Source organism: Molossus molossus, unplaced genomic scaffold (genome assembly GCF_014108415.1).
Source record: "Molossus molossus isolate mMolMol1 unplaced genomic scaffold, mMolMol1.p scaffold_m16_p_31, whole genome shotgun sequence".
In the NCBI taxonomy this organism is placed as follows: Eukaryota; Metazoa; Chordata; class Mammalia; order Chiroptera; family Molossidae; genus Molossus; species Molossus molossus.
The window spans coordinates 2364793-2382508 of record NW_023425368.1 but is presented as its reverse complement, the minus strand read 5'-3'; the positions used below and the strand labels follow the sequence as shown (position 1 = coordinate 2382508).

The window sequence follows — 17716 nt, the reverse complement described above, 5'->3', positions numbered from 1 at the left end:
AGAGACGGCCAGCCTGAGCCCCTGGATCCGAGCCAGGGCCGAGGTGGCTCGTGCCTTTGTGTGTCCAAGAGTGTCACAGACAATTCCACCCACAGCGTCTCCCACATTCTCACGCTCATGTGCATACGCAGCAGACGTCCCTCCTGTTAGCTATGGGGCTGCAGACAGGACACACACACCCCGGCCCGTGAGCACCCTAGAAAGGTGGAGGGGTGGGGAGCAGGGCCCCCCCAAAAGCAAGACCCAGAACCAACCCAGAGCCTGCCACCCTGAGCCACAAGCCAGAGGCCCTCAGCATCCCGGCCCCCGCCGGCCTTCCTCACGGACCAGGCTCACATGGCCCCTTCACCTGAGTCCAGTCACCCCCAAACCATTTGCCAACCACCTCTCACATAGCACCAAGCCTGTGGCTGCTAACACCCCCTGCAGGGCGAGTGCGGACACACCCTCACCGCCTGCCCCTCCTGATGGGCAGGGCAGGCCAGCCCGCCCACCTGGCAGGACATAAAGCCGGCCCCGGGCAGCTCGGGCAGCTCGGAGGAACCTCCACTGTGCGCCATGAAGGGGAGCAGCACCCTCCTGCTGGCAGCTGTCGCCTGGCTCTGCACCTGTGGTGAGTCCTGCCGACAGGTACTTCCAGCACATTCTGTCATGAGAGGGGAGGGCTCTAGGGAGCGAGAAATCCAGGCCCTGGGCCCCTCACAGTGGACGAGCCCACCTTCCCAGGCACCCAACCCTTCCTCCATCACGGAACACGGACGAGGGCAACAACCCCGGCCCGGCCAACTCCAGTCCCCTCCTCAGTTCAGCATGATCCGAACCCCAAGCCCCAGGCCAACCAAGCTCATGTGGGGGGGAGTTCCCATGTCAGGGGGCTTGACTTTCCTTCCCGGTGACCCAGGGACACGGAGCAAAGGAAGAAAAGAAAACTGCGGTGGGGGGATGGGCAGGGTCTGTGGGCAGGTGAATTTGGTGATATTATGAAGAAGGTCAGGTGCAAGTGAGGTGAGGCAGTTGTGGGGGTCACGTGCGGTGGTACTGATGGGGAACGTCTGGAGACCACTGGGGCTGGAGACGCGAGCAGGTTAGGGGCTGGAGGTGGACCGCCGTCCCCCTGTCCTGCCGTCCCCCTGTCCTGCCGTCCCCCTGTCCTGCCATCCCCCTGTCTTGGCATCATCTCGCCTCCACCACACAGGGCTGGCCACAGACGAGGACACCAATGAGTTTTTCATGGATTTCCTACAAACGCTGCTGGTGGGGTCCCCGGAGGAGCTCTATGAGGGGCCCCTGAGCAAGTACAACGTCAACGCAGATGCCAAGTCAGCGATAACCGAGCTCAAGTCCTGCATAGACGGCCTGCAGCCCATGCACAAGGCGGAGCTGGTCAAGCTACTGGTACCGTGTCTGGGAGGGGGCCCGTTCTCTGGAGGCCTGCACCCCACTGGCACGCTGACCTGCCTCACCAGCAGGGGTGACATCCCGACCTCACTGCCTGCAGAGCAGCCCTCAGCCCCCCACACACACACCCTCCCCCAGCTGCTAGGAGGGACCAGCTGCAATGTGCCCAGGCCCCCGCCCCCCGCCCCTCACCCCCGGGTAGCCTGTGCCCGTTTTCCTGACGAACCTCTGGCTCTCACGTGATTGGTCCCCCGGGACGAGACCACACTCGTGTCTACCTTCTAGGTACAAGTTCTGGGCAGTGAGGACAGCGCCTAGTGGACCCCAGATGTAGCTACGAGCAGCCACAGGACCGGCTACACCAGCAGCCACGGGCACACCACCCACTGCCGTTTCCCCAAGTGTGAATCTGTCCCCAACTGTTCAATCAATAAAGCTTCCTGCAGCTCAGGCTCTGGCTCCTGTCTCCCCACACGCAGGGACACACGCTAGGCACCCACACGTACAGCATGTGTAAGTCCACACAGGGGCAGACCCGCCAGTGGAAATCCAGTCTGATGCCCGTGGAGGCCAAAGGACACAGCAAGACAAGGAGGAGGTGTGCGCTGGGAGGTGGAGGAGGAATGGGGTTCAGAGCAGGGATGGGCAGAGAGCCCCACAAAGAGGGAGGGGCCAGGCTGGGGGCCAGGCTGGGAGGGGCTCTCGTTCTGAGACAATCAGTACACACCACATGCACATGCCTCTGGTCCAGGGGGTTGAGAGCAATCTCTCCAAAGTCACCCAAGGAAAGAGCCTGGAAGACACCCAAGCCAGAGCCCCATGAACCCCACGGGAGCTGAGAAGACAGCACCTGCTGGGGGACACTGAATCTGAGGGCCGGCTGGCCAGAGCAGCGCCAGACACAGAGCAGGGTCTAGGAAATCCCCACAGGAGAGCAGCAGCCCCTCCAGATCCCACCTGCAGAGGCCCCGCCCTCACCCTGATCCCCGGACTCCTTCCTGCCTGTTCTCCCTGCTCCGTGGTCTCTGCGGGGGGCAGGGCTCAGCAGGTTCAGCTCTGCCCCTCACAGCGTTGCTCCTCGGCCAGCTGGCTCACGACCAGGCCCAGGACTTCACGGTCCCTTTTCCCGGGACCAGAGCCATACCTGGCAAGGGTGGGGTCCCTCTGGGAGAGGCCATTGTCTTCATCACACAGACAGTGATCTAGAACCCACCGTCCCACAGAGCCACATTCTAGAGCTGGGGCCAGGAAAGCCCCCCGGTGTGAGAGGAGAGAGAGGTAGGCCTTCCTCTCCATGCTCCGTTTCGGGGAACTCCCTGACACCAAGAATGATGTGAAGGGACCACCTCTGAGGAGGCTCAGTCCATAGCTTGCTCCGAGCGCTGCACCTGGACAGAAGAGGTAAGGGCCTCCCCAAAGAGCCCCTCGCACCACCCCATAGCACAGCCTCAGCCAAGATGCGCCCCACCTCGGCCCCCTTCTCCTGCCTGGCATGCCCAGCATCCTCTGAGTGGGAGGGGCCTGGGCAGACGCCCTGAGAGCCGGTGAGGGGCGGTCAGTGAGTCCCCGGAAGAGAGCTGGCCTGGCCTGGGCCGAGGCTCTGAGGCTGCTGCCTTGTACTGGGGAGGGCAGAGCAAACCCACTCCTGCAACAGGAGCCTCCACGGCCCTGCGGTGTGGGCCCAGCTGGAGAGCCTGCTGGGGAGTGCGAGGCCTGCATCCTGCCCATCCGTGGTGGCAAAGGGGGGCATGGGGCGGGGGTGGGGCTGGGAGCCCTTGCTCGTCGTCCTGTTTGTGCACAGAGCCGACCATGGCAGAGGAAGTCTGGGTGGGAACCTGGAGGCCCCATCGCCCGCGGGGGCCCATCATGGCCCTCTACAGCAGTCCCGGACCCAAGTACCTGATTCCACCTACCACGGGTAGGTGCCTTGAGCCTGGAAGGGGGTGGGAGGGCCAGGAGCCAGATGTGGGGTGGCCTGGGGAGAGTCTGAGGAAGGGTCTGGGGAAGGGTCAGGGGAGGGTCTGGGGGAGTCTGGGGGGGGGGGGGTCTGGGGAGAGTATGAGGAAAGGTCTGGGGAAGGGTCAGGGGAGGGTCTGGGGGGGTCTGGGGAGAGTGTGAGGAAGGGTCTGGGGGGGGTGGGGGGTCTGGGGAGAGTGTGAGGAAGGGTCTGGGGGGTGGGGGTGTCTGGGAAGGGTCTGGGGGGGTCTGGGGGGTCTGGGGAGGATCTGGGAAGGGACTGGTGTGGGCCTGGGGTTCACCCCTGACCCAGCATCACCGGCTCTGGGTCAGCAGAGGGGAAGGTGTGGTCTGGCTCCAGGCCCTCAGAGCCCCGCCCCCGCAGGCTTCGCGAAGCACACGCCCACCAAGCTGCGCGCACCTGCCTACAGCTTCCGTGGGGCCCCCATGCTCCTGGCAGAGAACTGCTCCCCAGGGCCTCGCTACAGCGTGAACCCCAAGATACTGAGGACGGGCAGGGACCCCGGCCCCGCCTTCTCCATCCTGGGGCGCTACCACACCAAGACCGTGCTGACCCCTGGCCCGGGTGAGCAACTGGCTCAGCCTCAGCTAAGCCCAACCCTGCGGCGGCCACTGCACCCCTGAGCCACGGTGTGAGGGAGCACAGCCGTCCGCACCCTCCTGGTGACCATCAGGCCTGGGCAGAGGGGCTGCTCCCCCCAAGGGAGCCTTCAGCACCTGAGCCCTCAAGTGAGCTTCCTCCGCCCTGCCCGACCCCCGCTCGGCATCTCCGGTCTGGACACCACATAACCAACCTCAGTCGCCATCGTGTGGGGCCCAGAGGACTGGCGCCTACAATCTCGGGGTTACCCTTGAGGCCGCTGAGCTGGCAGGGCACCTGGAGGATGGTCCTTGCCCTCCCAGCACCCCCTCTGCCCCTTCCCTCCTGCAGGTGACTACTTCCCAGAGAAATCCACCAAATATGTGTTCGACTCAGCACCCAGCCACTCCATTTCTGCCCGGACCAAGACCTTCCGAGTGGACAGCACCCCAGGTCCACCGCAGCCCCAGCAGCCCGTGGCCAACCGGGTGGGGATCCCAGTGGGGAGGGGGAGGGGCAGCCAGGCAGCTGGTGTCCGGAGGCAGAAAGCCGCAGGGAAGGGGCCGGTGGGGCCCCGGGTGGGGACCCCGCCCAGCCTGAGGCTCCTGCTGGCGCCCCCACAGGCCCGGCCGCCTACATGCTGCCTGTGGTGATGGGGCCGCACGCGGTGGGCAAGGTCTCCCAGCCCTCCTTCTCCATCAAGGGCCGCAGCAAGCTGGGCGGCTTCAGCGACGACCTGCACAAGGCAAGGGGCACCCAGTGGGGCTGAGTTCACCCCGAGATGGGTCCGTCTGTCCCCTTCCCCAGAAGCCAGGATCCACCAGCCTCATCACCCCTCCTGACGCCCCTGAGCTCTTCACCCCCTGGGTGCCTGCGTGTGCCTGGGTCACAGTCGGGGGCTGAGGAAGGTTGAGCAGAGAAGGGTCCACGGAGCCCTGCGTGGAGAGCGAGGGCGGCAGGCGGAAGGAGGGGAGGAGAAAATCAGCTGAGATATCTGGGGAGGATGGTTCTGGACGCAATGGCCAGAGCCGGGGCCCTGAGGGGGGCGTGTGCTGGAGGCCAAAGAGCTCTGAAGACCACGCCTGCCACCCCCGTGGCCTCGGGCCCACAGGACAGCACCCCAGCCGGAAGGGGCTTCGCACAGGCTCAGAGGGGAGGGGCCCACTGCCACCCTGAGGCTGGAGTGGAGGGTGACGTCCCACACAGACAGGGTCCAGGGCCCCACAGCACTGGGGCTTCAACCCCACGAGGGACATTGTTTGGAGACAGAAGGAGTCTCTGACAGAACCACAGTGACAGGGCCTGGAACCCCACTCCGACACTGGCCCCTTGCCCTCTGGGACCGCACGCCCCAGCAGGCCCAGCCTTCTGAGCCTCTCTTGCCTCCCAGACCCCAGGTCCTGCAGCCTACCACCAGAGCAACATGCAGGTGACCAAGCTCAGGGCCCCGCAGTACACCATCGCTGCCCGCGTGGAGCCCCCAGGGGACAAGACCCTCAAGCCGGGACCAGGGGCTCACAGCCCTGAGAAGGTCTGAGGCAGAGGGGTGCAGCCAAGGGGACAGGGTGCCAGGCTCTGATGAGGTGGGGTGGGGGTGGGGAGGGCACAGCCCAGAGTGGGTGGGGTGAGGGCTGTGAACCTTCAGGGGTCACAGTGCTGGGCACCTCCAAAGGCGCACATTTTCGGCATCTGGCCCTGTCCCCACGCTGGCAGGCTGTGTCCCCAGACACTGGTGACAGTTCGTGTCACTGAGTGTTCAACCCCAGGCTGGGTTGTGTTCAAACCTGGCAGCGTGGCCTTCGTGATGGTCACGGTGGCCTGGGGTTCAGCAGGGACGGCGTAGCCATCAGCAGCCCCAGCCTGGGAGGGCAGAGCCTGGCGGTGCAGGCCCCTCTCACAGCCTGTCCTTCACCAGGTGACACTGACCAAGCCCTGCGCCCCCATCGTCACCTTCGGCATCAAGCACTCCGACTACATGACACCCCTGATCGTGGACCTGGAGTAGCCGGCCCCGCCCCCGCCATACCCCCACCAGACACAGACCCAAGCATGCTCGTCTGGACGATCGTGACATTATTTTTTCTACGCTGTTTCCCCGTTTGCTGATCTCGTCTCCTCCCGTGCCCACATGTATAATAAATCTCCATTCCACTGTAATGGCTCTTCTTCGGGGAGGACCAAGCTTTTCCAGCCCAGGGTCCAAGGGGCCAGATGCCCTGGCCCAGTCTTGTTGTAGACTCACCGGTCACACCTGCACCTGTCCCCTCCCACGTGCTCTTGTCCCCTCGTGACGTACTCTTCCTCCCCTTGAATTTGCACCTGAGCCTGTGACCACCCTGAGCGGACACTAGGTGATTTCTGGGGCCAGGCCACACAGCACCGAGAGGCCGCCTGCCTGGACTCACCCCCACCCCCTACTCACCTCCACAGCACCCAGGTGTCAGGACGAGGCCACCTGCAGCACCAGGGCAGCAAGCCCAGCCTGTGTCCAGGTGAGGCCTCGACCCCCTGGAGCAGAGAGCCTGTCCCCAATTCCAGGAACAGTGACGGGGAGGCATAAATCACTTGCGGTTTCAGTGACCACATTTTGGGGGTTTTTTTAGTCTTCAGTCGAGGATATGTTCTTACCGATTTCAGAGAAGGGAGGGGGAGAAACATCAGAGAAACTTTGACCTGTTGTCTTCCGCGTGCACCCCGAATGGGGTAGGGCTCAAACCCACGACCTCTTGGTTACAGGGTGCCACTCCAACCGAGCCACAGGGCCGGGGAAGAGACTGGGGTGGGAGGTGCTCTGGGACGCACCAGAAAGGCCAGGAAGGCGTCAGCGCTCATGGCACCCATGTAACCCCTGGAGGCAATGCTCTCGGCCCATCTGTCACAGAACCATGGACAGCGAGTGAGGAGGGGCCGGGACCTGGGAGAACCCCAGGACGGGACGCAGGTGGACCCTAGGTGCCCGTGGCATCCGTGAACCAGGGTCAGGGCTGCACAAAGCCCGCTCAAGCCCCAAGGAAATGAAGAAGCTGTTTATTCCAAATGTTTAATGTCCTGTCCTCAGTCACGGGACACAGCCTGGCAGTCTGTCCCAGGCGCCACAGTCAGCCTCAGAGAACAGTGTCAGCAGAGCCCTCCTGCCCCCAGGGTCAGGCTGCACGTGCAGGGCTGAGCCGCAGGAGGGTGAGGCCTGCCATGCCCCCTGCTGGAACCCATCCTAATACATGAACAAGAAGCAAAAAGTAAACCAAAAGAAACTAAACCCCAGGCCAAAAGGGCAGGAAGCGGCTGGGAGCCATGGAGAGGCGAGCGAGAACAGCCACCGGTGTCGGAGCACAGGGCCCTTCTGAAGGCCAGCCTGGAACACCTGCCAGTCTGCACGGCCACCCTCAGGTGTGGCGACTTGCTGCCACAGTGGAGCCATGGTTCCGGGTGAGGCTGGCAACGCAGGCCCAGGAAGGGTGGGCGACACGGAGCGGGGTCCAGCTGTGGTGCCCAGACGGGGACGTGTGCAGTCAGCTGCTCATGAACAGACGACAAGATCCCAGCACGGATCAGTTCGAGACGAGAAGCTGGGCTGAGCCAAAGCCAAGGTCACAGGGCCACTGGACACTGGGACAGGACCACGGGGTGGGACCAACAAGAAGGGAAAGCAGCCTGAGAGAGAGGCAGGTGCGTGACCTCGGTGACCAGTGAGCAGGAGCTGCAGGGGCACAAAGAGCAGAGCCCTTGGGGTAGAAAGGCAGGGACCTCCTCCCTGGAGGCTGAGGGGCCCAGCAGGGCAGAATGGAGGGAAGGACACCATGGTACCCTGAGGACGGGCTAGGCCAGCAGGAAGGAAGAGGAACAGAGGGCAGGTGCCCACAGCTGAAAGTGAGAGCCAGGCGGGAGACGATGGGCCAATGGACACGACCACACGTGAGGTGTCCATGCAGGCAGGTGGACAGTGAGCCAACAATCCGCAAACAGTAGTGGGAGTGGCCAGGAGGGCAGAAGATGGGAACAAGGACAGGGAAGGACAGAGTGTTTCTACGTACAGAGAGGGGCGCTGGGATCGACCTGTACGGTGAGAAGCTGCTGGCCTACTGGCCCGGGGTGTGGTTGGTATGACACAGGGCTGGCAAGTGGGCAGTGAAGGCCCAAGGACAGGCAGTCAAGAGGACAGTCTGCAGAAACTGGGGGTGAGGGCTGGCTCAGAACTCCCTCACAAGGGGATACTCCCTTTGGGAGGAAGGCCCTGGCTTGGTGGACAGGAAACTACCCACTGATCCTGCGCAGAAGCCTCCTAGGAAGACCCACAGGGGCACCCGTGACACACACTCTCCCTCACGCTGAATCGCCAGAGGGAGCTGCTCCTAGAGACTCGGTCTCCAGAATAGACATCTTTGGGCAGATCCTCAATCCTGAGAAAACGCAGGTTTCTGCTCTTGGATACATGGTCGTGAGATCCAGGAGGACTGGGCCCAGGGCCTCCATGCAGGGCTGTAGTCCACACCTTCATCACACTGCCTGCCCTCCCTGAAGGTCTGGCTTCAGCCGTGGGACCGGAGGGCAGGCAGAGGCCACGCGGGGGCCCTCAGCACCGCTCCACCCGGACTCGGCAGCCAGGGCCAAGAGCAACTGCCTGGGCTGGGACTTGGGTGGAAAAGATGATGCTGATTTGAGGTTCATAGCCTCACCTCCTTCCTGTGTCAGATCCAGGCACCTCAGAGATCAGACACGGCCTTACCCAGACAAGGACGGAGTACAGGCGTGTCAGAGCCCTCAAGGCTGGGGAAGAGCTGCTGGCCACAGGTGGCCGTGTCCAGGAATTCCAGCACTGCTCAGAGAAGGTTGTCGGTGCCTCAAGCTCCTGGGGCCCCTGCACATGGCACCAGCCAACACAGCTTGCAGTTGGAGGCAGCATGGTCCCCCAGCCACGCAGGAAGAAGATGCCTAAGCCACAATCATTAGTGCAAAGGAGTATTTTGTAGGAGGTCCTCTGGAACCAGGACACCGGGCCGGGGGAGACCCTGGTTGCCCTGGGCACCCGCAGAAGCCAGCTGGCACTGGCTCACGTCCTTGCCCTCGACAGGAGGTAGGAGAGGATGAAGAAGACCACAATCAGACCCATGGCCACACCACAGAGAAGTTTTCGGTTGTCTCGCCCAGACCGCGCCATTGTGGAGAAGCGCTTCACGCTCCCTGTGAGCAGACCCGTCATGCTCGTGAAGTCCGTGCCCTGAGGGAGGAATCACTGCGGTCACACGGTGTGGTGCCAAGGCCAGGCCAGGCCTGCACAGCAGGCAGGGAGCAGAACTTACCATGCCATCCAGGTACCGGTTCTGGTCTTCTGTATCCCTATCGATGTCCAGGGCCAGCTGATCGGGACAGAGGGGCATGGTCAGGCCAGGGCGTACACACTGTACGGGCCTGACCCTCTCCCCCCAAGACCAGCAGACCCTGTCAAGAATTCTGCCAGACACGGCCACCACCATGTGCCAGGTCCAGGTGTTGCCTGGGCCTCACACAGGTGGGAAGTACATGAAACCCTTCCAGGCCTCTACCCTCTCCAGTCCGCCACGCTGCAGGGTGCCTGCTAGAGGCGAAAGCAGACCACTACTGACCGATTTGAGCCTGGTGACCTTGGAGGCCAGGCTGTCAGCCATCCGCATGTTCTCCCGATCGAGAAGCTCCTCCACAGCACCGGAGCTCTGAGCTGCAAGGAGAGAGAGGCTGAGAGGACACATCCACCCATGAGCCCTCGACCCCTGCGTGGCAGCTCTTTGTGGCCTCAGAGCTCTCACGAATCCCGTCCGGCCAAGTCTGCCGTCTAGGGGTCCTGGGTCCACTTGTGTCTGCCGAGCAGATCCAGCCCTAACCCAGGATCCAGATGCACGAGCATCTGTCCGTTGAGCACCTGTCTTGCGGACATGTTCAGGCCAGGGTGGGCAGGCACCCCCACAGTGTACAACCCCAACCGGTTCAGCAGAACTGGCACTTTAAGGTGCTCTGTCTACCCTGGCAGATTTTGCTCAGTGGTTAGAGCATCAGCTTGGGACCAATGAGTCTCGGGTTCGATTCCAGTCAAAAGCATGTACCTCGGTTGTGGTTTGTCCCCGGCCCTGGTCGGGTCGTGTGGGAGGCAACCAGCCAATGTGGCTCTATCACATCAATGTTTCTCTCTGTCTTTCTCCCTCCCTCCCTCCCTCCCTCGCTCTGTCTGATGATAAACGGAAAAATATCCTCAGGTGAGGAATAACAAATAAATAAAGTGCATGGTCTATCACAGGTCTGTGCCATCCCCCAAAGGACATCCCCATTGGTGTACTTGGGACCTGCTCTCAGTTAAACATTAACACTGTGGGACGGACTAGGACACAGGAAGACTACCCAGGGGACAGCAGGAAGGCCTCTGCAGGGACCACCTGTACACTGAGTCCTGCGGAAGTCGCAAGTCACCAGGGAGGAAACAACTAAGCAGTGCTCCCCAACAACAGAAGGGGCGCTGTCCACCCCCAGGGCAGGCCTGTCTGCTCACCCTGCCGCCCACACAGGGCTGTCTGCTGATACTTGTGACATCAGGTGTGTGAAAACCCCCTCCCCCAGGTTCCGAGAACCAGATGCCTCCGAGTGTCTCAATCGTGGGGGCGCGGCCCCAGGAATCACGGGTGGGTACATACCACAGAGGGATGTTAACGTCCTACCAGCCACTCCTCGCTCACTAATGCCTAACGTCAGGGGGGCTCAGCGACACAGGCTTCGGCGTCCCACTCCGCAGGCGAGAAGGGGGCTCCCAGAGGAAGACGGGGTGCCCGGGGCCCCATCCACTCCGAGGCCTGCTGAGGCCCTCCCACCACGGCGCCTCCGGGACGTGCCAACCGGGTCCCAGAGCAGAACGGCCCGGCGGGGGGCGGCGGGGGCTCTGGGCGTCGGACCCCGCAGCAGCCCGGCCCCGCCGGGACCCGGCTCCGCCCGCCACCCAGGGGCTCCCCGCGAGGCCACCCAGGGGCGGGCTCCTGCGCACGGGCTCGGCGGGCCCCGCGCCGCCAGCGCCGCCACCCCGCGCTCACCGCGAGCCCAGTCCGCCATCGCGCCGGCCCGGACTCCCGATCCGCCGCAGCCTCCCGAGACGTGGCACGGTCACGCGCAGGGGCTTCCGGCCACGCCCCTTCCGCCGCGGGCCGGCGACTTCCGGCCGCGGCCCCAGCGGCCGGGCTGGGCGCGGCGGCAGAGGCGAGCGACAGGGCGAAGGCGGCCGGTTCGCGCCCGGCGCTCAGTGTGCAGCGCCGGCTGCGGGGCAGGCACGCGCCGGGCCCTCCCCCGGCGACCGAGGCGGACCCGGCGCGAAGCCCGGCTGGTCGCTGCTGGCGGGCAGGGTGCAGACCGGCGCTGCGAGGAGCGGGCGCGGGCCGGTCGGAGCCGGTGCTTCTCGCCCGCGCACCCGGGCACCGACCGAGGCCGGCACCGCAGAGATGCTCATAAACGCCTGTGGCCTAAGCTGCCCGCCCACCGCAACGGAGCATTTGTGTCCTTACTGCTCCGGACCACCCATCGGGGTGCGCGTTTTTGTCGGCTTTGCCCTTCCAAAGAGTTAACTGCGTCCAGGCCAGACGGTGTCCCCGCACGTGACGAGGGCCTGACTCCTCGCCCGCACTCCCCCTTCTCCCCCAAGGCCGCCCCCACCCTTCCACTGGCTGTTCCTGCTGCCCGGGGGGCCTTCCCCCACATCCTCCCGCTTCCTGGCTCCCTTCGTGTCGTCCGGGCTCAGCGAAACTGCCCCGGCCTCAGATTCCTTCGCAGCCCACCACGGGGCCGAGCCGGAACCCCTTCTCACACCCTCCCCCCAGCTCCGGGTCGCAAGAAAGCAGACCCGGCCCAAGAAGCGGGGAAGGGGTCCCAGGTTCGGGCGGTCACAGAAACTGATTTGAAGCCCCGGGCTGCCCCGCAGCAAAGCTTCCAGGTTCCAGGTCCCGCCACTTTCGGGCGCGCGCAGCCCAAGCCCCGCCCCGCGGCGCCGCGCACGCCGGTCCCGGCCTCCGCGCGCAGCCCAAGCCCCGCCCCGCGGCGCCGCGCACGCCGGTCCCGGCCTCCGCGCGCAGCCCAAGCCCCGCCCCGCGGCGCCGCGCACACCCGGCCCGGCCTCCGCGCGCAGCCCAAGCCCCGCCCCGCGGCGCCGCGCACGCCGGTCCCGGCCTCTTACGCGCGCCGAGCCAGGGCGGGGCGGGTGGACTGGGGCCCGGAACCGCGGAGCTAGGCCCCTGCCGCCTTCCCGGCGCCGGGTGCCAGGGGCGTCATGGAGCCCCGAGAGGTTGCGGATGCCGTGGAGACGGGGGAGGAGAATGTGATCATGGAGGCTCTGCGCGCGTACAATCGGGAGGTGAGCGGAACCGTGGACGTGGGACGTGCGAGGCGGAGGGGGCAGGGTGGGGCTCGCGCGTGCCCGCACGGCGGAGGTGCGGGAGTGAGACTGTGGGTGGGAGCGCGGCGGGCCGGGCGCCGAGGCTGCAAGGCGTTGCTGGGGAGAGGGTCGGGTTGCGCACCTGGGGGCAGGTGTGAGGGGTGGGGCTGCACCTGCCCTGAGCGATGCCTACGGCCTGTGCTCCCTGAGCCTCTGGATCTTTCCGCAGAACTCCCAGAGCTTCACGTTTGATGCTGCCCAACAGGAGGACAGGCAGGTGGGTGCTGAGTGGTCAAGGGGCAGGACCGGGTGGCTCCTGGTAGAGGTGCCTGGTGGAACCGCTCTTCTCTACCCACAGAGACTGGCAGAGCTGCTGGTTTCGGCCCTGGAGCAGGGGTTGTCACCCTCCCGCCGGGTCACCTGGCTGCAGAGCATCCGCATCCTGTCCAGGGACCACAGCTGCCTGGATGCCTTCATCAGCCGCCAGAGCCTGCAGGCCCTTGCCTGCTATGCTGGCATCTCCGCCACCGAGAGTTTGGTCCCTAAGCCCCTGGACATGGACGTTGTACTCGAGTCCCTCAAGTGCTTGTGCAACCTTGTGTTCAGCAGCCCCGAGGCACAGGTGCTGGCAGCAGAGGCCCGCCTGGTGGTGCGGCTCTCCGAGCGCGTGGGGCTGCACCGGGAGAATAGCTTCCCCCACGATGTCCAGCTCTTCGACTTGCGCCTCCTGTTCTTGCTCACCGCACTTCGCAGGGACGTGCGCCGGCAGCTGTTCCAGGAGCTGCAGGGCGTGCACCTGCTGACTAATGCGCTGGAGTTGACGCTGGGAGTGAGTCCTGGACAGAGCCCCCCCGAGCTCCTTCCGCCCCAGGAGACCGAGCGGGCCATGGAGATCCTCAAGGTGCTCTTCAACATCACTTTCGACTCCGTCAGGAGGGAAGTGGAGGAGGTGAGGGCTGACCTGACCCCATGGCTGATGCTTGCTTGAAGGCCTGGACATTTTCTATACCTGCCTCACTGACAGCACCGGAACATGTCTGGGTTTCAGACTTGGACAGGGGTACTCAGCCTACTGGGAGGAGGCAAGACGTTCTGGGCAGAGGCTTCAGGGAAGGTTTCTGAGCGAAGTGGAGGCTGTGGTGAGAGGCTGTGGGAGACTTTCAACCACGAGTCTGTGTGGGGCCAGGATGAAGTGTGATGTCATCCCAAGGCATCCACTGCTATTCTTGGTGGGGTTTTTTTTTCCTTACTGATTTTTAGAGAGAGGAAGGAAGAGGGAGAAAGATAGAAACATCAATGAGAGATCATTGATTGGCTGCCTCCTGCATGCCCCCCATTGGGGATTTGGCCCACAACCTGGGCATGTGCCCTGACTGGGAATCAAACCAGCAACCTCTTGGTGCATGGGTTGACACTCAACCACTGAGCCACACCAGCTGGACCATCCATTGCTGTTCTTAAGGGGTTGGGGGATGCACTAGAGGACACGGATAGTCAGCATACATGGTCCTTGCTTGGGGCAGACAGTAGAGCCTCAGCAGTGGGGACAGGTGTGGCTCTGTCACAGGGCCCCTTTCTCTTTGGTCAGGAAGACGCTGCCCTGTACCGGCGCCTGGGGACCCTTCTTCGGCATTGTGTGATGGTCGCTGCCGCTGGAAACCGCACAGAGGAGTTCCATGGGTGAGGGTGGGGCCTGTCCTGCTGGAGGGAAGTATGCTCACCTGTCTAGATAGTGGACCATGCTGTACCCTAGAGTGTCTATGTCTGTCTGGGTGGGACTAGCATCAGTCTGTTTCCAGAGAGCCCTGGCACTCAAAATACATGCTAGGACAAGACCCGTGAGTGGGGGACAGGAATGTGCCACTGGACCTTGGGTAGTGGCAGTGGACGGTGTGGCAGGTGACCTGTGCTTAGGCAGATCCTGGTTTTCCAGAGATTGCCTATGATGTTTCAGGCGACGGTGTGGCAGGTTGAGGCAGTTACAGACAGTGCCCTCCACAGGGACCCGCCCCACTGAGTGTGCCGCTGAGATCGGTCCCCCCTTCAGTTCTGGCCCCCGTGCTGCTCCCTAGGCCCTCAGACGCTGCTTCAAGTCATATGTAGCCCCAGCAGGGGGCACCGAGGGTTGTGCTGAGCTAGGGGACTGGCCTTACCAAGCCCCCTCCCATTCTGTCCCCAGCCACACAGTGAACCTGCTGGGGAACTTGCCCCTCAAGTGTCTGGACGTCCTCCTCAGCCTGGAGCTGCATGAAGGCTGCCTCGAGTTCCTGGGAGTGAACATGGACGTGATCAGCATCCTCCTCAGATTCCTGGAGAAGCGTCTGCACCAGGTAGGCAGCGGGACTGGCTGTGTGGGCTTCCCAGAGGCTATGCCTTTCCCACGCAGCTGTGGCCACCATTTTTGCAAAGTCTGGGGATGACTTCAGCTGCCCTGTGATCCAGTCAAGCAGGAAACTAGATCTCTCCCCCCTGGGAAGCATGTGGACCTGCCCACACACATTTGAAGGTTTCACTTCTGGAATCAAGTTTGCAGAGTCTAGCAAAGTGCTTTTTTTTTCCAGACCTATTTGAGTGGTCCTGACCCTAGATTCTTAGTGTCACTGTGCACAGGGATCCCTTGGGGACCAGCGTCAGGAGTCCCATGACCCACAGGAACCTCAAGCCAGAGGCTCCCAAGCCCTGTAGCTGCTGGACACTGAGGGGCGGACTCTAATCAGGCCCTCTGGGAGCTGCAGACGCTGTGGGACTACATCGCCAGACCAGGGATCAGTGGGCTCCTCAGAAGCCACGCTAGGTCTTACGTACCTGGCATTAGCCACTGGCGGTGAATGTCTATTCCGGTTCCTACCACTGCTGGTGTTGTGGTCCAGGGAGATAGCCAGGGAGAGGTGTGCGGGGAGCAGGAGCTCCCTGGTCTGTGTCCACAGAACCCACAGAATAGGGGTTTTGTTCTTGCTTTTTGGCCGCCCTTTCCTGAGGGCAACTGGATGTCAGTGGGGTGCTCACGACATGAAATGCTGTTTCCCCACAGCCCTGGTTTGTGGGTGAGTTAGACCCAGAGCAGTTGAGCCTCAGAGCATGCCTGTGGCCTGCGGGGTTAGGTTCCACTGTGGTCCCTCAGTCGGGCATCCTCCCAGGGCCTCGTGCCAGGACGGAGTGGTGCCTGGGTAGCCCTGGCTGAGTCGGGCACGCCTCACTCGCGGCTTCCCCGCAGACGCACCGGCTGAAGGAAAGCGTGGCCCCCGCGCTGAGCGTGCTGACAGAGTGCGCCCGCATGCACCGCCCCGCCAGGAAGTTCCTGAAGTCCCAGGTAGAGCGAGGGCGGGCGGGCCCTGCTCACCCCGCCACCGCGGGCCAAGCTGACGGGCGGCTGTCCCCAAGGTGCTGCCCCCACTGAGGGACGTGAAGACCCGGCCGGAGGTGGGGGAGCTGCTGCGGAACAAGCTCGTCCGCCTCATGACGCACCTGGACACGGATGTGAAGAGGGTGGCCGCCGAGTTCCTGTTCGTCCTGTGCTCGGAGAGCGGTGAGTCTGGGGCTGGCCGCCTGCCCCCTAGCCTGTGCGTGCGCTGACCTCTGCCCTCTGCCTCCCCTCAGTGCCCCGCTTCATCAAGTACACGGGCTACGGCAACGCTGCCGGCCTCCTGGCTGCCCGGGGCCTCCTGGCGGGGGGCCGGCCCGAGGGCCAGTACTCGGAGGACGAGGACACGGACACAGACGAGTACAAGGAAGCCAAGGCCAGGTTGTGTGCCCACATCCCCAGGCTTCCTCCCTCACCTGGGATGGAGCGGTGGGAGTGCAGCATGACAGTGGGTGAGACCTTCAGAGCCCGGCCCTGTTCCTAAGTAGCACGGGTTCTGACATGGGACATTTTGTTGAGAACAGAGAGTAAAGGAGCCACGCACCTGGGGGACCCAGTGGCCCCGATGGCGGGAGCTGGTGAACTGCTGCTCTGGGAGGGGTCTCTTCCCAGTTACCTCCCCTCCCACCCTGCACAGCCCCCCTGTCCTGAGACTCACTAACACGCTCCCCACACCCCTTCCTTGGGAAGCAGCATAAACCCGGTGACTGGCAGGGTGGAGGAGAAGCCGCCCAACCCCATGGAGGGCATGACGGAGGAGCAGAAGGAGCATGAGGCCATGAAGCTGGTGAACATGTTTGACAAGCTTTCCAGGTATGAGGTCTGGCAGGAGGGCCATGACCTGTCCTGAGAGTCCTGGGAGGTGGGGTCAGAGGAGGGTTTAGTCCTCGCAAGTCTGTTACTAATGTCAGGAGTCCCTTGCCCTGGAGGAAACCCCTTCTCCAGGCTAGTTAGTGAGGTCAGCTTATGTCCCTCCCATAGAAGACAGGAACCAGGAACCGAGACCCAGGAGAGTTGAGAGACCACCTCAGGTGTCAGGGCCACTAGGTAGCAGTGAGCAGGAGCAGCCAGCCCACCGCACCGCTCCCCGCTCCCTGCAGGCACAGAGTCATCCAGCCCATGGGCGTGAGTCCCCGGGGTCAGCTCACCTCCCTGCAGGACGCCGTGTGCGAGAGCATGGAGGGCCAGCTCTCCTCGGACCCCGACTCAGACCCCGACTGAGGACGGCTCCCTGCTCCCCCATCAGGACCGGTGCTGCTTCCAGAGATGTCCTCGGAGCCCCCTCCTCACTCCCAGCATTTGTTCCTGACTTTCCGTATCTGGGAATGTGAGGGTCTGTCCTGCTCACTGTGGAGACACCTGGATTCCTCAGAGGAAGTGGCTTCTCTGAGCAGGAGGGTGTGCACAGAGGCTGCTGCTGAGGGCAGGGCATGCATTTGGGAAGGTGGGGCGCTCCGGCCCAGAGCAGGGGCCCCGCTAGCACTGCATCTGAAAGGGGGAGCACCTGCTGACTTCCCGCCCTGCGCCCGAGACTTGCTGTGCTGCCTGCCCGTGCTTTCCTGTCCTGGCGCCGGCTCCACTGCCCACGGTGCCCATGATCCCGCCGCTCTCACAGCGGAGCCCACCGTCCCCCAGTGCAGGTCGTAAATACACAGGAGGGGGCACCGCTCCTCAGAGTGCATCTGTCTGTCGTGTCCCACAGCGTCACAGGAGCCACCCTGGCATCCTTTGGGCAAGAGTGTGTGTGTGTGTGTGTGGATGTGGGTGAATATATGTGTGAGAGTGTGTGAGACTATGTGTCCGATACCCAGTATCGGCACATTAGGGAGGAACAGAAACTAGTATTGTTCTTGGCACAATTGAACATTTTCCCCTGATCACCACTCAAGCATCTTCCTTTTGAGGAAGGAGGCCACAGACCCGAGGAGTCTGTCACTGGCACCTGGAGGTCCCGCCAGGCTGGGAAGGTGGAGGTGCCTCCCGCGCTGGTTCACCCCTCCTGGCATCACCGGAAGGCCTGGTGGGA

The 17716-nt window shown here is 63.5% G+C and overlaps 4 protein-coding genes across 6 annotated transcripts; 3 read left to right on the top strand and 1 right to left on the bottom strand.

Annotated features, from left to right (window-relative positions):
- The first annotated feature begins 558 nt into the window (after positions 1 to 558).
- SCGB1C1 (secretoglobin family 1C member 1) lies at positions 559 to 1716 on the top strand. Its single transcript, XM_036281181.1, has 3 exons — positions 559 to 613; positions 1196 to 1395; positions 1684 to 1716. Exons 1-3 carry the CDS (start codon positions 559 to 561, stop codon positions 1714 to 1716), a joined length of 288 nt encoding a protein of 95 aa, XP_036137074.1.
- Positions 1717 to 3199: 1483 nt separating this feature from the next.
- Positions 3200 to 5999, top strand: ODF3 (outer dense fiber of sperm tails 3). 2 transcript variants are annotated; one of them, XM_036281153.1, is made up of 6 exons: positions 3200 to 3316; positions 3740 to 3940; positions 4307 to 4408; positions 4579 to 4700; positions 5346 to 5486; positions 5871 to 5999. In XM_036281153.1, the coding sequence occupies exons 1-6, from the start codon at positions 3208 to 3210 to the stop codon at positions 5958 to 5960; spliced, it is 765 nt and encodes a 254-aa protein (XP_036137046.1). In that variant the 5' UTR covers positions 3200 to 3207; the 3' UTR covers positions 5961 to 5999. The 2 variants fall into 2 exon arrangements, with proteins under 2 accessions (XP_036137046.1, XP_036137047.1); XM_036281154.1 differs by lacking the exon at positions 5346 to 5486.
- Positions 6000 to 6996: 997 nt separating this feature from the next.
- Positions 6997 to 11070, bottom strand: BET1L (Bet1 golgi vesicular membrane trafficking protein like). Of its 2 annotated transcripts, none has more exons than XM_036281029.1 (4): positions 11002 to 11070; positions 9556 to 9647; positions 9253 to 9309; positions 6997 to 9170 (listed from the first exon to the last, which is right to left on the bottom strand). In XM_036281029.1, exons 1-4 carry the CDS (start codon positions 11018 to 11020, stop codon positions 9003 to 9005), a joined length of 336 nt encoding a protein of 111 aa, XP_036136922.1. In that variant the 5' UTR covers positions 11021 to 11070; the 3' UTR covers positions 6997 to 9002. The 2 variants fall into 2 exon arrangements, with proteins under 2 accessions (XP_036136922.1, XP_036136923.1); XM_036281030.1 differs by lacking the exon at positions 11002 to 11070 and adding an exon at positions 10612 to 10783.
- A 1073-nt stretch (positions 11071 to 12143) lies between these two features.
- RIC8A (RIC8 guanine nucleotide exchange factor A) lies at positions 12144 to 17440 on the top strand. The gene is made up of 10 exons (XM_036281022.1): positions 12144 to 12308; positions 12559 to 12606; positions 12688 to 13278; positions 13918 to 14009; positions 14509 to 14659; positions 15544 to 15639; positions 15711 to 15855; positions 15927 to 16071; positions 16384 to 16503; positions 16791 to 17440. Exons 1-10 carry the CDS (start codon positions 12225 to 12227, stop codon positions 16909 to 16911), a joined length of 1593 nt encoding a protein of 530 aa, XP_036136915.1. The 5' UTR covers positions 12144 to 12224; the 3' UTR covers positions 16912 to 17440.
- Positions 17441 to 17716: the final 276 nt, after the last annotated feature.

Excerpts from the sequence above, each read along its gene's own strand:
- SCGB1C1 (XM_036281181.1), top strand. The coding sequence starts at position 559 with ATGAAGGGGAGCAGCACCCTCCTGCTGGCAGCTGTCGCCTGGCTCTGC. Across the intron at positions 614-1,195 it reads CGCCTGGCTCTGCACCTGTG|GGCTGGCCACAGACGAGGAC; the intron begins GTGAGTCCTGCC and ends TCCACCACACAG. Across the intron at positions 1,396-1,683 it reads CGGAGCTGGTCAAGCTACTG|GTACAAGTTCTGGGCAGTGA; the intron begins GTACCGTGTCTG and ends TCTACCTTCTAG.
- ODF3 (XM_036281153.1), top strand. The coding sequence starts at position 3,208 with ATGGCAGAGGAAGTCTGGGTGGGAACCTGGAGGCCCCATCGCCCGCGG. Across the intron at positions 3,317-3,739 it reads CCTGATTCCACCTACCACGG|GCTTCGCGAAGCACACGCCC; the intron begins GTAGGTGCCTTG and ends CCGCCCCCGCAG. Across the intron at positions 4,409-4,578 it reads CCGAGTGGACAGCACCCCAG|GCCCGGCCGCCTACATGCTG; the intron begins GTCCACCGCAGC and ends GCGCCCCCACAG.
- BET1L (XM_036281029.1), bottom strand. Across the intron at positions 9,310-9,555 it reads AGGTCACCAGGCTCAAATCG|CTGGCCCTGGACATCGATAG; the intron begins GTCAGTAGTGGT and ends TGTCCCGATCAG. Across the intron at positions 9,171-9,252 it reads ACCGGTACCTGGATGGCATG|GGCACGGACTTCACGAGCAT; the intron begins GTAAGTTCTGCT and ends TTCCTCCCTCAG.
- RIC8A (XM_036281022.1), top strand. The coding sequence starts at position 12,225 with ATGGAGCCCCGAGAGGTTGCGGATGCCGTGGAGACGGGGGAGGAGAAT. Across the intron at positions 12,607-12,687 it reads CCCAACAGGAGGACAGGCAG|AGACTGGCAGAGCTGCTGGT; the intron begins GTGGGTGCTGAG and ends CTCTACCCACAG. Across the intron at positions 14,010-14,508 it reads CGCACAGAGGAGTTCCATGG|CCACACAGTGAACCTGCTGG; the intron begins GTGAGGGTGGGG and ends TTCTGTCCCCAG.